This window comes from Nylanderia fulva, unplaced genomic scaffold, assembly GCF_048542155.1.
Source record: "Nylanderia fulva isolate GAGA-0341 unplaced genomic scaffold, ASM4854215v1 Scaffold81, whole genome shotgun sequence".
Classification (NCBI taxonomy): Eukaryota; Metazoa; Arthropoda; class Insecta; order Hymenoptera; family Formicidae; genus Nylanderia; species Nylanderia fulva.
This window is the reverse complement of record NW_028190928.1, coordinates 23,451-43,538: the sequence shown is the minus strand read 5'-3', so window position 1 is coordinate 43,538 and position 20,088 is coordinate 23,451. Positions and strand designations below refer to the sequence as shown.

Genomic DNA, 20,088 nt, shown 5'->3' with positions numbered 1-20,088 from the left:
CACTTGTTAATTTTATCACCCCTTCATTCCTTGATTTTCAGCTCCGAAATTGAGTTAAGACTGATTTGACTGAATAAAGTTTAAGGGGATGCCGGAGTGACGACCGAACTCCGATAGGTTAGCACCATACATATTTAAACATATGCACGTATACAACACATATGCGTGAAAATTTTCTGCACCGTTTTCTTATTTATTAGGCTTCTAAACTTATATCTAAAAGTTTACCACTATTTCTTCATTCAATTTCTAGTCGGAACCTATCTTATTTTGTACGTACTAACAGCAGAACTTTTATATTAAACAATTATTTTTTCGACCTGACGACAGAAGTCGATAAAGAAATTTTAGTTTTTAAATTTTTTCTTGTTTTTAACATAAAATCGGTGAGTTCCCACTTTGTTTCTGTACATACTTTAATTGTGGAAAAGCATTTATTATTTTATTAAACTAATAAAAAGTTTTCGGTGCAGAAAGATCTATAATCATCCGATCGATAAAACAGTTTCATTGGCTACAGAGTATCTGAAGATAAACTTAAGATGGCCTTAAATATAAGACCCGACGATGAATACCGACCTAAGTATACTTGATCATTATACGCAGAGTGTCCAAAAAAGGTCCGATCCCTTAAAAATCTTGAAAAATATACGTTTTACAGAAAAAAATTTTAGTCAAACATTGTAGGATTTAATCCGATCGATAAAACAGACATCCAGCATCCGCTTAAGACTGATTTGATTGAATAAAGTTTAAAATGTAGATTTTTTCTGCTGAGATTAGAGGAGGTTATTTCTCCAAAAGCTAAGGAAGTATTACATACTTAGAATTGGTCTAAATTAATTTTTATAGTAAAATTATTTTTTAACTTTCTCATTATAGAATTTTGATATTTTTATTTAATTTAATATTTTATTTTAATTTATTGGATGCATAGGTGTTCTTTAAATTTTATTGAATCTATCTTTATCAAGCGATATATCCATCTATTTGCAGTGAAGAAAATAAATGAAAAATAACGTTGACGTAATGACACGCACAAGAATAATATTATTAATCACGCTAAAGCGTACATTATATTTTTTTGCCAGATGCTCTTGACGCCGCGCCACTAAATAATCAACGAGCACGCATAAAGTTGTCGCAATCGACGACATCTTGAGAGATGAGAGTCACCGACGGGGCTCCACGCCAGGGTATTAAATCTGAAACGATTGTCATTGGCAGAAATTACCATCCGACAACCGATGGGCCGATAATGTCACCGTAAAGTTCGAGCGCGGGTGGATTTATTTCTCTCTCTCTAGGAAAATAAAAAAACGAGATGGAATGGGATTCTTATTGTGTATGAAGAATAAGAAAAAATTAGATGTTTTTTTACTATTAAATAAGTAATGTTCTTCTTCAAATGTTCTTGATTAATTTGATAATTCCCGTCATGAGAAATCAAGTTCGCGATTAAATAACAGTAAATTAGCACTTACTATATCTAAGTTTAGGTAGTAGAGAAGATGTCAGATTAACGGATATCTTGAGATTTATGATCATTAAATTATCATATGCGCGACATGGACAGACAGTCGTCTAAATATAGCATTTGTGACTGGCACTTTAAACTCTTTTTATAGACTGATTTATGCTATAATGTTTTTTATTACAAAATTTACACAAAAAATAATTTAACACTCAATACGTTGTAATAGCAGAATTGTAGAACATAACATTGATTTGTAAAATATACACACACATTAAAATTTATGAAGCAATATCGAAAATAATTAATATTTTATAATTATTGTTCACAATTAAATTTTTTAAATTTTGTTTTTTTTAAATAAAGATTTAATAAACTAAAAATATAGAATTTCTCCAATAATTTGTTTTAAATATAAATTTTTATATGAGATATAAGAAATTTAATTCTTATACATAAATAATTTGAAAGATTATAAATCTTGAATAATACTATACAATATTTTATTGCTTTGCTATCGGCCGCGATGTCTCTTCAAAATTTCTTTTTCTCTCTTCGTTTGTCTCTTATTACTCTTTTATGTATTTGCGAAAATACGATTAATTATGGCCGCGCGCACATAATAATGTTTATCGCACGCGGAAATTTTAGAACGCGAATGAAACAATTATGAACATATTTATTCGACATTACGAAAATTACCTACGAATACTATTCTATTAAATAATAATAATAATAATAATATACAATATAACGAATATACGAGTGAATATACGAATGAATGAAAAATATACGCAAATAGAACAGAATTTTAATAACTTTTGTTATATACATAATGTTACTAAATAAATATAAAATTAAAATGAAAGATATTTTTGCAGCATATAATATATGTATAAGAATATAATTTTATCAAATCGCGTAATATATTTGGATTAAATTAATTATATGTTTCAGTAGATGATCGATGTAAAAGCGCCGAAATTGATACATAGTTGATAAATTTTAAAATACAGGGTCAATGACACACAATAATAATTAAACGTGTCATAATAATGCTTGTGAGTCAATCTGTTTTGTTAATGAATAAGCAATGTTTTGTTAATGATTGAGAAATTTCGAAATAACATCGATAATTTTGCTCTAATATGCACGATATTATGCGAGTTAATAACTAATTGAGATGCAATAAAGATGATCGCGAAAATTAATTAATCACATGAGTATATAATTGCTAATTGTAATAGAAAATCGAGAGATAATACGATGACATGTAACACTTGTACTGCTATTTGAGTCTTGCCGCACAAATGACAATAAAAATACCACGCATAAAAATAATAACATGCTATAAGACATTATCGATTTTCTGCGACTATATATTAGTATTTATTATCTTATTCTCGAAATGATGGATAAGTGTGAATATTATATATAGAAAGAGTTTAGAACTGGGCAATTACAAGATACGTTTAGATAATTGTCTATGAATTGCGCGTGTAAAAAATAGCGAGAAGTCTTTATTCATATACATACGTGGTATGTGTCGGCGTGTTCATCTCAAATTTGGCATTTCTAAATAAAGGTAAAGCGTAGAGAGAAGAATGCGGTGAGCTCCACAATGAAAAATATCAAGAAAAAAGGCTCAATGTGGTATTAATGAGCTGTTTTATTTTTACTACACAATGAAAGAGAAAAGGATGCAACTTGTATCGACTGTTTGTATTATACATATATCTTAAGAAAAATATATTTATCAATAATAACATCAGTTCCATTCACTTCTCTCTCTTTCTCTCATAAAACTAGTTTCCATACATATACTCGTAGTATTGATGATCGTGCTTCAAGATTTATTTTGATTAATCCAGCATTCCCTTAATACACAGTCCGATAATAATTATGAACACGATATACCATACGCATGAGATTCTCTAGAGACAGGTAATTATACTCGACTGACGTTGATATTTATTACTGAGACAAAATATTGCATTTTATGACAATAGCATATTATGTCAATCAATATAACTTGGAATATAAGCTTTCTCCAATTGCATGATAAATATTTGTTTTCTCCAATTATTTTTTATTGTAATAATGCGGATTCCATATTAATTTTCTATGGTATGAAATCATACACAAATAATTTTGCATCGATATCTCTCGATATTTGCATGAACTAATGTATTTGATAATCTATTTTTATTTTACGATAATTTAAAAAAGAGAAAAAAAATTTTTTCTCTTTTTCCCTTTCTTTCTCTCTCTGATATTTGTAAATAAAATGTTTATATAGAAAATTTTAGCAATTCAATTGTGCGCGTACGTAGTATGTTCCAATCAATAAATATATGCTATTAAGGCTGGTATTCATAGTCAGGTCTTATATTTAAGATCATCTTAAGGGGACGGAGTGACATGGTGCTGGAGTGACGGCCGAACTCCGATAGGTTACAGCACCACACATATCTAAACATACGCACGTATGTATATTGTATACACACGATAGATTAGCACCATGTCACACATATCTAAACATTTACACATATACAACACATATGCGTGAACATTTTCTACATTGTTTTCTTATTTATTAGGCTTCTAAACTTATATCTAAAAGTTTACCACTATTTCTTCATTCAATTTCTAGTCGGAACCTATCTTATTTTGTATGTACGAACAGGAGAACTTTTATATTAAACAATTATTTTTTCGACTTGACGACAGAAGTCGATAAAAAAATTTTAGTTTTTAAATTTTTTCTTGTTTTTAACATAAAATCGGTGGATTCCCATTTTGTTTCTGTACATACTTTAATTGTGGAAAAGCATTTATTATTTTATTAAACTAATAAAAAGTTTTCGGTGCAGAAAGATCTATAATCATCCAATCGATAAAACAGTTTCATTGGCTACGGAGTATCTGAAGATAAACTTAAGATGGTCTTAAATATAAGACCCGACGATGAAACCGACCTAAGTATACTTGATCATTATACGCAGAGTGTCCAAAAAAGGTCCGATCCCTTAAAAATCTTGAAAAATATACGTTTTACAGAAAAAAATTTTAGACAAACGTTGTAGGGTTTAAAAAATTTATTTATTGATCTTATCAGTTTGAACTTGGGTGGTTACCAAGATCAGAATAAGGTCACTTTAAATTTCTTAAATGGAACCTTATATTTTTGATTACATATTGAAAATTCAAAATACTTCTACAATGTAGTTCTAATTACATATACAAGAATGTTGTGCATTTTGTATGATATCAGTACAAGCTAATTATTTATTATAATTGAAAAATCTTGTCGTAAACTTCATTAGTGTTCATGGTTGTAATCTCTTGAATTAGTGAAGATTTTTCCATATTCTTCAACATCCTTACATACGGACTCTTTTTTTCATTTGTCTTCATTTTTGAGATTTGTTAGAATTATTGTAATTATGGCAAGCTTTTCAGAAATATGAAATAGCTTTTCAAAAAGAACTTAATTATAGTATTTTAAAAAGTTCTCGAGATAAGCTACAAGAATATGTTATAAAAAGTATAGTGTTCCATTTTAAGAAATTCAAGGTGACCTTATTCTGATGGTAACGCCACCCAAGGTCAAACTGATAAGATCAATGAATAAATTTTTTTAAACCCTACAACTTTTGTCTGAAACATTTTTCTGTAAAACGTATATTTTTCGAAATTTTTAAGGGATCCGACCTTTTTAGGATACCCTGTATATATTCTGCTCTTCTCTCTATTTTATTTTAAATTTTATTTGCAACAACAAAAAGATTGAAATAATTTGAGATTACATATATTGTACTCGTTGATAAATCTGAAAAACACTAGATTGGTTTTCTTCATCATCTTCCGTTGCGAATAAAAAGCGGATCGAATGCCGACTAAACGTCTCTTTAATCCACATTAAATAATGCAAGAAAATGTGTCAGGAAATCGTTTGTATGTTCGAAAATAGCCGATATCAGGTGCCGGTGATGAATGAGGCGTTTAGAAGCGAAGCTGCAATATGTACGCGAGGTAATGCAAAGCGGATGATGGTGATATTGTGATTAATTGACCCTTGCAACCTTTGCAGCGAATCAGGTCATTTGCAGCGATCCGATATCAGTACTCTAGACTCGTATTATTTCCGCGAACACGATCCTGGTAGAGTATAACAGAACTTACTGTATGGAATCTGAAGTGATTTCCATCGCTTTTTTATGTTTTGGTATGATAACATTAAATGATGGATACGCGTGAGATATAAGAGCACTTTCAAATTCCTGAACATATATTAAGTATCATGTCTTAAAATTCCGACTAATTAAAATATTTTAAAGTGTATATGTATGCATGTCATATTCTCTGAAAAACGAATTTGATATATTATAATATACATATAAAATCAATTTTTCTCTCAAATATATATGTACAGGGTGTCCGGTAACTAACGGACCAATGATTAAGGGCGGATTCTCTGGCCAATTTGAAGACGATTTTTTCTTAGCAAAAATGTTGAGAAGTCAATAATTTTCGAGTTATAAGCGATTGAAAAAAATGGGTTTTTTGAAAACTAAACGTTTTGGAGTTAAAAGTCTAACATAATTACATTCTTTAGTTAATTTCAGGTAGAGTTTACTATAATAAAATTTTAATTTAGACCAAAGAATCCATTTGTAATCGTTGGTACGTTAGTTACCGGACACCCTGTATATATATATTTTCTCTTAAAATGTGTAAATGATCCAAAGACTAATTAACGAGGATTAATTAATTTATGAAGCTTGTCAAGTGATATTGGTCCCGATTAAGAGATACGTTTAAAAAATACACTGCTGCTCTGAAAATAGTGGAATATTGACGCAAATCAAGTACCATTATATCGAGTTATTTGAGCCGAGCATTATATTAATAGACAATAATAATATACAGAATTAACTGGAATGTTGAAACACACGCTTGGGGGATAGTGATCGCGTCACGTTGGAAAACCGGGCTTATAATTATCTATAACGTGGGACGGCGGTTCTTTCGATGACAAGGACAATCATATTTATAATTAGTACAAGTTAAGTAGTTTTATTACATTATTTTCGAGGCTCTCGCAATTTTCTACCAATATTTTATTTCAAAAGTGATTAATTACCCGCTCGTTTGATATTTTTGTAAAAAACTGACCGTAATACATGCCCTGTTTTTTATTATTTAATTTTTTCTGTTTTTAATAATAATGAAAACAAATAGCATATGTGTAGAAATATTTATATTTATTCTTTTAATTATATTAATTTTAATTTATATTTATTTTTGATTGAAACACAATATTCAAATATATACTTGCCTTGCATATATTTTTTTTTGTATAACTGAACTTTTATTCACTCTATTTATCTATAGTTGTGATCACAATTAAAAGTTATTTCAATATTATTATCATAATCGAATGTGAAATCACAGGGAAATTAATACGTGTTTCGGTAAAATTATAGTTAACTTATGGAGTACGTATTGATGATCATAAACGCAGTAAATATAACCGCATAAAACGATAGTTGCATATTATCGAACATATTATATGACACGATCAAACATCAACGGTTTTGCGCAACGTCTCGATTTCCTGTTGGAAAGTCTAACCAATAAATATAAACATGAATGCATACATATAATATATAATTCCGTTTTATATACAGAGTGTCCCAAAAAAGGTCGGACACCTTAAAAATCTCGAAAAATATATGTTTTATAGAAAAAAATTCCAGACAAAAATTGTAGGGTTTAAAAAAATCTATTTATTGATCTTATCAGTTTGACCTTGGATGGCGTTACCAAGGTCAGAATAAGATGCCTTGATAAATGAAACCTTATATTTTTAGGGAACTTTATATTTTTAAATGGAACCCTATATTCTTATAGTTTAAGAGTTTTTCAAAACATTATAATTAAGTTATTTTTTATAATCTAAAGCTTAATATCTCCTTCTACAGTAATAATGTTAAATCGTTATTCACTTGAGGACTACAATCATATGGTCGAAACGTCGTAAAGATTATTAAATTTATTCTTGCTAGATTGGTCGATTATTTAATTATTTTTAAAAGTATAAATAACTTGGAATAAATCTCTCAAAGGAAGAACTGTTAAATTTGCAACAAATTTTATATCGCCATCTTTCACTAAATTACTAAAGCTAATTAAAGCTGATATTATGTTGATGGATTTGAAATAATCCAAATTAACACGGACGGATGTAATTCGGATATAATTCGAATTTTACACTGTAAAAAGTTCGTCAAAAATGTTCTCTCATTTAAAAAATATAAATATTTAGTTAATATATTTACTGTATTAGATGTAATTAATTAATTAAATATTTTAATCATTTTTATTTTTTGACTATTTTCTGTAACACATATTAGATGACCATATAGTATTTATCTAATGTTTACATTATAAATAACTTTCATCTTTATACATATACACTAGACAACACAAGCGCACGCGTCGCGCGCGCCATTGATATTAATTTCATAGTATAGTATAGTATAGTAAAATTTTATAATAAAATAAAAAATAAAATTGTGTGTATACATAATGTTAATCGAGCCAATCAATCAGCATCACTAAAAAACAATAACAATATTTGAAAATAATCGACTTTCTATGTCATTTTTTAGTTTAGACAGAGAACAGATGGAGAGATTCGCCACATTTAATATATGTCTTTTTAATACGCCATTTTAATATATTATCTTTAAAATGTAATAGTATTTCTATATTATCTTTTGTATGATACATTTTTTTATCAATTATGGAAAAAGCTGCATAAGCGGATTTGAAGTAACTTACAGTCTAAAGCTGGTCATAAAAGAATTTTCTTTTTATTAAAAACCAATAAACGAAACAAACAAAAAATTATTGTTATTACAAATAATTACAAATAATTCTAGAAAAGAATGCGCAAGCGGATTTGAAGTATTTTAAAGTAAAGTCACTTTTACATTTTTTTGCTTTAAGATTGACATCGATCTAGCTTAAAGACATACTCGAACTTAGAAATGTTGCGCATTTAGTTATATGAATCTGACACATAACTTTCCAGAAACTAATTTCTTTATACGTATGACGATATTTCGTTTATAGTCAGTGTAAAAATAAAAAAAATTAAAATTATGACCAACACCCGACTTTAAGATACCTCAAATTCGATTTTGCAGTTTTTTTTAAATCGTTTGTAGATATTTATAGTGATTTTCATTTCGTTTGATGATACACCGTTTCAAAATTACAATCGTTTAAAAAAATCTTTTTTAATTGACAAAACCAACAAATGAAATGAAGAAACAAAATGAGATGCCAACTTCATACTTAACTTACAAATATGTTAAGTGAAGTAGAATTTATTTTAAAGAAATAGTATTTTATTTTGGTAATTTATTTTGCAGAAATGGTTATAAGTAAACTCATTATTTTGTTTTTTTTTTGTAAGAAGAAAAATATTTAAGACATTACAATTGAGAACATGTCGGAACTCCAAAAGTTTTAGAATTATAATCATATCAAAATTGAAGTATTTTTGAAAATTAGTGTTAAAAAAAGATAATTAGATATATTTATCAATATTAAGATTCAATATCTTTTAATAAATAATTTTATTTGAACATAAATTATACAAGTATATCAAGTGATTTTACGCGAATAGCGGGACACGAGAGGGAAAGAGATCTTCAGAAATATTTAAGAAAAATCTTTCAATGCCTAAAAAGCGACTAAAACGTGCTATATCAAGTTTATTTTGATACGAAATTCGATCAATACTTATATTTATATTGCTTTAGCAACATAAATATTGAAATAAATATTTTGATTCACATTTCCACGATTCTTCTTCTCCGGTCTCTGTATATTCTGGATTCTTCGCCGGTACCATATCCATTTTGTCTGTAAGAGACCAATCTCTTCGTCCGGGAACTAGTCTCGTAAAAACACTTTGAAACACTCGCGTTACTTTTTTTTCGTTCGCGACTTGCGGCGACGCCCGGATTTTAGGTAGCATATTTTCGACGCGTTTCGATACGCGAGAATATACGAGCGCTTATTCACGCGGGAATAAAACCGAGGCTCCGTTTTCACGTCACCACTTTTTTCAAGGTCCTATTATCGAAGGGCCTTTTCGAACGACGATGGCGACTTTCTCGCCACGCATTCAAGAGAGAGCCACTGATATTCCCGAACTTCACTATATTTTATATTTTAATTATTCCAAAATTGATTACTACACTTCACTATATTTTATCTTTCACTGAACATTCGGCGAAGAAATCGCGAATATCGCGTACGAACATCGCCGATTATTTATCAGAGCGTATTTCTACTACCGGAAATTTTTTAATTACATATTAAAAGGTTGAATGAGCTCCTAAAAGTAACGGCTCTTTTTTGTTATATTCTAAATCTGAAATTATATCTTTCTCTAAATATTTTAATGTAATTAAAATTTTTGTTTAATTGTGTTGTTATAAAACTTGTTTGAAAAGTACTTTTAAAAGCACGTTACTAACTTACATTATTAGGCAGCTAATAATTTAGTCATTTTAGTTATACTGCCTGCTCTTTCAACTTTAATATTTATTTTTCAAAAGCATAAATATTTACGCAAACATTTTAACAACTTTATTAAATATATACATGTGTTAAATATTCAAAAGATATGTGCTTAGATGTATTACATACTTTACTCAACATACATATTTTACTCAACAATTACAATACTTGCTTCTATCCGCTAATTATAAAAATTTCAGCGCTAAAAAATGCGGTATTTTGTTTAATTAATTTTACTATTAGAAACAGAGAGCTAGAAAGATTGCTTTCATGTTTTTCGGAATAAATGATATAAATTTATAAGTAGTGCATAATTTATTTGATTAATTGCACGAAATTTGAATATGTTTAATTAAGACAACTGTTAAACACAAATGCCGACATACACACAAATATATACATATATATATATATATATATATATATATATATATATATATATACAGGGTGTCCGGTAACTAACGGACCAACGATTACAAATGGATTCTTTGGTCAATTTGGGAACGATTTTTTTTTAGCGAAAATGTCGAAAAAGGTCATCATTTTTTACAACTTTCCAATATTTGTCATTATGTATCTTTATAACTAAGCCTCAAATTAAGATTTTATTATAGTAAACTTTATCTGAAATTAACTGAAGAATGTAATTATGTTAGACTTTTAACTCCAAAACGTTTAATTTTCAAAAGACTCATTTTTTTCAATCGCTTATAACGCGAAAATTATTGACTTCTCAACATTTTTGCTAAGGAAAAATCGTCTCCAATTTGGCCAGAGAATCTGCCTTTAATCATTGGTCCGTTAGTTACCGGACACCCTGTATATACATATATACAGGGTGTTTGATAACAGGTGGGCCACAATGTAAGGAGTGATTCTACATGATAAAATAAGACGAAAATCAAGAATGACAAAATTGCATTCGAGACTTCGTTTATTAATTATAAATATTTTACACTTTGCAATATATACATCAACTGATACGATGTAAGTTTTTGTATACTTATGCGTCACAGTGTATTTTGACGGCGACTCTATCGATGTACATTACGCACGCCAAATATCGGAAAATTGCCGTGCGTCAGGCGCCCTTAATGCGAAGTTTAAAATATTTATAATTAATAAACAAAGTCTCGGACGCAATTTTGTCATTTTTGATTTTCGTCTTATTTTATCATGTAGAACCACTCCTTACATTTTGACCCACCTGTTGCCGAACACCCTGTATATTTGTGTGTATGTCAGCATTTGTGTTTAATAGTTGTCTTAATTAAACATATTCAAATTTCGTGCAATTAATCATATAAATTATGCAGTATTTATAAATTTATATCACTTATTCCGAAAAACATGAAAGCAATCTTTCCAGCTCTCTGTATCTAATAGTAAAATTAAAGAAACAAAATGCCGCATTTTTAAACGCTAAAATTTTTATAATTAGCGGATAGAAGCAAGTATTGTAATTGTTGAGTAAGTATGTAATACATTTAGAATAACAAAAAAGTGCCGTTACTTTCAGGAGCTCATTCAACCTTTTAATATGTAATTAAAAAATTTCCGGTAGTGGAAATACGCACTGATAAATAATCGGCAATGTTCGTGCGCGATATTCGCGATTTCTTCGTCGAATGTTCAGTGAAAGATAAAATATAGTGAAGTGTAGTGGTCAATTCTGGAATAAGTGAAATATAAAATATAATAAAATAACCAATTTTGGAATATAGAATATAGTGAAATTCGAAAATATCAGTGGCTTCTGAGTGCGTCGCGAGGACGCCATCGTCGTTCGAGAAGGCCCTCCGATACAAGGGCCTTGAAAAAAGTGGTGACGTGAAAACGGAGCATCGGTTTTATTCCCGCGTGAATAAGCGCTCGTATATTCTCGCGTATCGAAACGCGTCGAAAATGTGTTACTACTTAAAACCCGGGCGTCGCCACAAGTCGCAGACGAAAAAAAAGTAACGCGAATGTTTTAAAGTGTTTTTACGAGGGTATAGTTCCCGGACGCAGAGGTTGGTCTCCTACAGGAAAAATGGATATGGTACCGGGGAAGAATCCGGAGTACACCGAAACAGAAGAAGAACAATCGTGGAAATGTGAATCAAATTATTTATTTCATTATTTATATTGATAAAGCGAATAGAAATATAAGTATTGATTAAATTTCGTGTCAAAATAAACTCGATATAGCATGTTGCAGTCGCTTTTAGGCATTGAATAGTATATTAGCTAACAAATGCGGGGGATAAATCGGCTGTGGAAGTTTGGAGCACGAGGCGAAGCCGAGTGTGACAATCCGCACGATCGGCCGATTTATGACCCGCACATGTTGGCTACGATATTTTGTGTGACCGGTGCGTGGAAAGGGAACCCTTTCTAAAATCCCATCATGTGCATATAAAGAGCGACTTTTTGCGCGCCGGTTGCACAAAATAAGTAAATACCATTTTTAAAAAATAAGTAAAATACCATTTCTTCGAGTTAAATATATCACATTAAACAAACTTTAAATATAATCAGGTTAGTAAACATAAGAATATATCCGTAAATCTTTTTTGTTTTATTGTCATTACATATGTATTTACAATATTGATATCACCTTTTTGCGTCTAGAATTAAATTGGAATTGAAATAAAAGATATATTTTTATTTTTTTATTATATATATATATATATATATATATATTATTGATTGCATTAAATAATTTATTAATTTAAATAACAATGTAGTGTACTATTTTATTTGTAATATTTCTCTTTATTTAATTTTATTTGATTTTTTTATTTTTTTTATTTTTTTCTTCTATTCGCCAGGTAAATTAATGATAGACTCGCATATCCAGTTTACTATAAAATGTCTCGATAAAGTTATATAAAGATGACGCCAAAGAAAAATTTTGGTTTTAGTTCACATTTTATATATGAAAAACTTGCAATGATATATTTAATTACCAAAAATGATTTTGAGAAGCGTCTAAGAGACTTTCTTTGTCTATCAGATTTTATAACATTATCAAAATTATTTAAACATTAAATAATAATTATTAATATCGCATTTTATCACATTTTGTATACATACATATATTATATAAACATGTAATATTTTTACCTTTGTTTGATTTACGGAATATACGTTATTAATAATAATAATTAATGCTGCAATTACATTAACATGTCTAAAAACAAAAAAACAAATATATATATATATATATATATATAATATATATATAACATACATAATAAATTTTTGTACAAAATGTTTATAAAATATTTCATATTATTTTGGTCTTATGGTCACAAAATTATCTAAAATGTAATCCAGGATAATTTAATTTTTTGCATACTTCATAATAATATGTAAAAAATTGTTAAGAAGATATTGATATTGTTGTTGTGTAGTATATTTATCATTTAAATAGATAGTAATTATATTATTAGATTTATATTCTAAATAGTCAGTAATTATTTTAGTATCTTCAGTACAAGCTAAGAATTCTGTAAATTTAGTGTCAGATTCTTCGAATCCTATAGCATATACTGATAGCTAAGTGAACATTTCTTTGGTTATCATCAAACCTTTACAATATGTCCATTTCTTTTACCATGGCAAAAGACCGAAATAAAAAAAAATTAAATTTTCTTATTAAAAATTAGCATATATGGACGTCTTGATCAAATTATTTAAACATTATAGACGATATCTACAAGAATGATTAAGAAAGGCTAAAAATATATAACAATATTTACTTGTGGTTTGTGGAATTTTGGAACTGTTGTTTTAATTTATTGTTGGCTTCTGTCTTACATTCGGAGTCGCCGAGAAAACATGCCCATCTTACAGCTTCTTGTCTTAAACATTTTCTAAGGTCGTTACTATCATCAATTCCTTCATATTTGATTTTTTTATGTACCTCGTTTAATGCATGGTTTATGTAATTCTAAAAATCGTTAAATATATATTTCTTTGTTTATATTATAAATGTATTTAAAAATTATTAAAATCTCAAAAGATTAAAATAAAGTTGTGAATAAAATTATAAATAATTTATTAAAGTTTGATCAAACTGGCCAATACAAATTGTATTACCCATAACGTTTTGGCACTTAGGTACGAGCCTTTATCAAGTAATGCTTTCAAGATGTTAAAATGAAAGACATGATATTGAATAATATACTTGATAAGGGCTCGTATCCAAAGGCCGAAACGTTGTGTGTAATACGATTTGTATTGGCCATTTTATAAAAAAAATTCTATGTGTATTTGAAAAGAGACTCAAAATTGGTGACATATAAATGAATTCTTTTTTAATAGCTTGTGCTGTCTGGATTGGAACCGTTCTGTGGGCGAGTGATTATTCAAACTGAATTTTTTTGCACATTTGTTTGCGACGTATAATAATATGTAAAATTTTATCGTTGGGGTATATATTTTTGTTATTTAAACAGTTTGTAGTTAATTTGTGTATATGCAAATATCTGAAATATAATGATTTTATTGAAATTTATTAATATTTACTTTAAATGTATTCACATATTATCTTCCAGCATGCCTACAGGAAAAGTACTAAATAGATATTCCACAGCTTTAAACATAGAATACCATACTATATAATTTTCTTCTCGATGCAAATACGATATTATATCTATAAATACAAGGAATTTGAGTTGGCCTGCTATCATTAAATGAAATGCATCATCGATAATTTGGGCACAATTAAGAACATGAATTTTCGTGTAATCATCATTTGTTTAGATAATTTAAAATTCAATATAAAAAAACTATTAATCTCGGCTCGAATTATTGTGTTACAATAATTTAAAATTCTTCGCTAATTCTCACCATCATAGTTAACGCGATAATATCCTGTCGAACAGTAAATAAATTTGATCAATTTTTATTGTTTTGAATAATTTTATCATTAATATACTTATTTTGAAACTTATTTCAATTTTTATTTTATACTTTTGTTTATATAAATTAAAAATTAAAAACGCATATCAAAAATTTAATACATATAAATAAAATGTAAATACATATAGAAAATTAATTATAAAAATGTCGTTTTAATACTTGAAATAGTACAAAAATGAAACTGTGCAAGATATTGTTGTACAAAATAATATAAAATTAATTCCCCATTTGTGCATAAATAATAACTATTTTTAACTAGCCAATATGATTTCTGTAACGTGTAACGTGACGAAAATTGTATGTTACCTGCACTTATTATTATTAATTTTATAAATATAATTATTTTTTAAATAATTTTTACTATTATTAGAATAAAATATTTCTAAAAAGATAACATTAATATTGAATAATATTATTTAAGAAACATCTAGTATATTTTTCATTTATGTGTTCTTTAAGTATTGTCAAATATATTTCATTTTCTTCTCTCGACCGTACTGGCAAATATTATTTATTCAATCACTACGTTTCGACCCTTCTTTGAGTCCTTATCAAGTGATCTAGATACACATAGACAGAGATTAATACAATAAAAAAAACAAAATTACTTTACTAACAATATTACAAAATGATAAAAAAAAGAAGCAAAACATACTTGTAAAAATAAGAATAAAATTATAATTTTAAGATGTCAAGAACGAACATAGTGTCGGTTTGACAACACGTCAAGACTCTTAGATGAGTTATTGGAGACTAAACGACCTTTATTATTTTGTCGTAGATATTACTTACATTGTCGGTATCCTTTTGTAAATTAATAGCGTTATTATTTCCTTTAATAAAAAACATTTCTGCGATTTTTCTTTTTCTTACGTGCTTTTCATTATGCAAAATAACAGGCGAAGTCCAGTCAAAATCGTGATCGAATTCAATTTTATGTTTGCTGATAACTGATAAATTACTCGAATGCATTTTGATGTTGCTGAAATGTTCCTTTACACGTGTACAAAGATGTCTTTTTGTTTGTCCGATGTATGACACGTTGCAATCCTTACAATTAATTTTGTAAACTACTTCAGTTTTTTTATCTGTAGGCAGTCTATCCTTGCGGAGTGCAATTAAATGGTTCGGTTTTTTAGGAAAATTATGAACAACATTAAATTCGATATTTTTAAAAATTCGATCGATATCGCCTAAGCTATTAACATAAGGAAGTAAAACGAAAGGAGACTTATCAACAATATTTCGCATAATAATGATATATGGAAAAATATGCTTTAATTTATGCGAAATATTTATAATATTTAAAGATATAATTAAAGCATATTTGTTTGCGACGTATAATAATATGTAAAATTTTATCGTTGCGGTATTTTTTTGAATATTTAAATTTTTTGTAACTAATAAGTGTATATATATATATATGCAAATATCTGAAATATATCACTTTTATTAATATTTATTAATGTTTACCTTAAAATTCCACAATTTATCTTCCAGCATAGCTACAGAAAAAGTGCTAAATATGTATTCCAGAGCTTTAAACATAGAATACCATGCTATATAATCTTCTTCTCGATGCAAATACGATATTATATCTGCGAATACAAGGAATTTGAGTTCTCCTGCTATCATTAAATGAAATGCATCATCGATAATTTGGGCACGATTAAGAACATGAATTTTCGTGTAATTATCTGATTTTAAATAACTTGAAATTCTTCGCCAATTCTCATCATCATAGTTAACGCGATAATATCCTGTCGAATAGTAAATAAATTTTATCAATTTTTATTGTTTTGAATAATTTTATCAGAATATATTTTCAAATATTTTTGTTTCATAATTTTATTTATATAAATTATAAATGAAAAACGTACCATAAATTTAATATAAATAAAATGATAATATATATAGAAAATAAATTATAAAAATGTCATTTTAATACTTCAAATAGAGGAAAAAATGAAACTGTGCAAGATATTGTTGCATATCATAAAATAAAATTAATTTTAGAAATATAATTATCCTTTTAATAATTTTTCTTATTATTAGAATAAAATATATTTGTAAAAATATAACATTAATATTGAATGATATTATTTATAGAAAACATCTACGTACATTTTATATATAATATTATGGACATAATAATGCAGAATATGACAAAAAGCATTTTATAACTATTACAGTCATTTAATGAATATTTCAGATTTTTATAGGACAATGAATAAAATAGATAAAAATATAAAACAATATCAATTATGTGTGTGTAAAATAAAAACGAGTAATATGTCATAATAAGTCCATTGGTCGATATTTACCAATTTGTTGTATATTGAATATAATCCAACCATCCTCTTTAAATGGTAATGATAATTTTAAATCCTTTGACACGCATACCATATGATGAGTAAAATTGTTAAAATCGGGATACTTTTCCGTAGTAAAAATTACAGAAAGGCAGTCAATTTTTAATGTGTCGATATATTGTATCGATACATTTACTTCGCTCATATCCTTATAATTTCGTATTATTTTTATGATAGGACAACGTCTTTCTATTTTCCAATAATTCATTATTTGTAGATGAATCAGTATCTGGTTATTCTGCAGCAGCAACAATTTCTTTCCAAATATTCACAATACTTTGACGATATGATTGGCTAAATTTACACAGTATGTAAAATATATAAAGGAAACACGAGAAATATGTTAAAATTGTCTGTATATAATGTTAATATTATAAAAAATTATAATAAATACTAAGAAGCATAATATAAAATTGCACTTCTATTTATATATTTATATATCTTGTATTTATATTATGATAATAAATAATATAACATAATTTTAAATCAAATTTAATAATTTTATTATTAGCATTATTAGCATTAATATAGATTAAATTTTAGCAAAGTATTGAAAGAATTATAAAATGGTTAAAAGAAGAAAAAAAAACAAATAAAAAGTTGAAAACAAAACAAAAACAAGAAAAATAATATAAAGAAGATCGATTTACGAAAATAGAGAAGTAATGGAAAATAGATATAAGCAGTGTTAGATAATTAAAAAGCTGTTAAATAAGATGAAAAACAAACGTAGCACAAAATGCAATTAAAAGAAAAAAGATTATAAGAATTATAGACGATATAAAGGAAATAATAATAAGAATAAAAATTATTTTAAAAAATATCAAATCACGAAATAAAAAGAAAACAACAGTGTAATTGTATATGAAAAAGTGACAACGATAAAACCACAATTTCTTATTACGGAAATGGTTTTCATAGGAAAAGTGATAAAATTAAAATTAATCTAGTAGTAGATCTAAGAATAAGGCGGAATTGTTAAACTAAAAAAAATTTTATTGTTGGAAGCAAGATGGTTACAACAACATAACAGATTACTGTAGGTTTATTAGGAATAGACACCTATAGAGTTCTTTTTAATTTCGAGAACTATGACGTTTCCACGCTTTCTAACGATGGAAGTAAAAAAGGTTCTTCACGTCTAAGACCGTATTATGAATTCCACGAAATAATGCATCTACATAATTTACAGATACAACTATCCATTTTAGGTTGACATTTAATAAATTTATATATAATTGATTTAAACATTGAAGAAGACTGCGTACAGTTGTAACATCTGTTTACCTTTGTAATATCAACTTTGTTTATAATCTCAGAAATAAATATTTTTATCGGCTCTCAATATAAATAATATAAGTATGCTGTCTTCTAAGCTGGGCAATAGAGCCAAGGAAACGAAACGAAAAATTAATTAAACGGAACTGTATCTCAATTTGAGATCCCAAAGTTCCACATATAAATTAATTTCGAAACTTACATATGGAGAAATAAGCGAGAAAAATATAGGTCCGAAAAGTCGCTGAAGCGATTTCTATTGCCCAGCTTAGAAGACAGCATACTTACAGCATTATTTGTTTATAATGTTTGGATGTAATTAAATATGTTTTAAGTTTTCAATTATTATTTTTTACGTGAACATCTTTGTAATTTATGCACGATGGTTGACTTTATCAACACATTAAAATTATTATCGTAAATAATACACGAGCGTCATCAAATTTATAATTTAAAAAAAAAAACATTAGGAAATAATATCAGAAAAAGCCAAAAAATAAGGGACATTTTATAAAACTTCTATTATTAAACATTATTTATGTTACACAATTTAATTTTTTTCATATTTTGTATTGAATTACTCACGTGCTATTTACATATGCGCGAATAAATTTCCAAAATATTTCTTCGGCGAAGGTGTGTTGCATCATGCGCAGTATAAAAGGTCCTACGATTTACATCAACATTATACAATAAATTAGATATATTGTATTATAAATATATATTTACTATAATGTGTGTGTGTGGTTACTTGTAAATATAGATTTAAAAAATAAAATTATATATATATATATATATATATATATATATATATATATATATATATATACACAAGGTAATAATCGCTTTAGAGTAAAATGTTTTTTATTGCATCATCGTTTATCATTCTATTTTATAAGTAAAATTCTCGTTCATACTTACGAAGATAGCATAACTTTAAAGGACCATTAAATAATTCTCTCTATCTACATATGTGCATAATTCAAATAATTCCCTCTACCTACATATGTGCGACTATTACGGGACACTTTGTGTGTGTGTGTGTGTGTGTGTGCGTGCGTGTGTATCACTATCGGATCCTGGAAACAAGGGGGGGGGGTTAAAATCTCCTTTCAAATAAAAAAAAATTTATTGTTGAGTTTTGAGTAAAATCTAAGCATGAAAAAAAATATTAATTAATTTTTTTCCTGAAAGTAATATTTAAATGTTAAGACTGAAAACTTTTATAGAAAATAAAACTTAATTTTGATTACAATATTATAATTTTATTGTTAGATGTACGATTTACAAACTCATGGGTACAATTTGTAAATCAGTATTGTAAATCGTACCAAATAAAATTTTAAAATAATTTTATTTACAATATGAAACAATGATAAATCTGTTCATGTGTATATCGTTGGCAAAGAAAAATAGTTTGAAATAAATAAAAAATATCATTTCTTTTAT

General features: G+C 27.4%; 1 protein-coding gene across 2 annotated transcripts; it reads right to left on the bottom strand.

The window, feature by feature from the left end:
* Positions 1-13,378: 13,378 nt before the first annotated feature.
* On the bottom strand, positions 13,379-17,414 carry LOC114938555 (aminopeptidase N-like). Of its 2 annotated transcripts, none has more exons than XM_085489382.1 (3): positions 17,314-17,414; positions 16,463-16,749; positions 13,379-14,015 (listed from the first exon to the last, which is right to left on the bottom strand). In XM_085489382.1, the coding sequence occupies exons 1-3, from the start codon at positions 17,393-17,395 to the stop codon at positions 13,821-13,823; spliced, it is 564 nt and encodes a 187-aa protein (XP_085345508.1). In that variant the 5' UTR covers positions 17,396-17,414; the 3' UTR covers positions 13,379-13,820. The 2 variants fall into 2 exon arrangements, with proteins under 2 accessions (XP_085345508.1, XP_029168369.1); XM_029312536.2 differs by having other exon boundaries at positions 16,463-16,587.
* Between the last annotated feature and the right edge of the window lie 2,674 nt (positions 17,415-20,088).

Bases quoted from the DNA above. Each gene is read 5' to 3' on its own strand.
- LOC114938555 (XM_085489382.1), bottom strand. From the start codon at position 17,395: ATGGTATGCGTGTCAAAGGATTTAAAATTATCATTACCATTTAAAGAG. The intron at 16,750-17,313 runs GTAAATATCGAC...ACTATTCGACAG, and splicing joins ATTCAATATACAACAAATTG to GATATTATCGCGTTAACTAT. The intron at 14,016-16,462 runs GTAAACATTAAT...AACGATTTTTAG, and splicing joins ATAAATTGTGGAATTTTAAG to AATTACATAAACCATGCATT.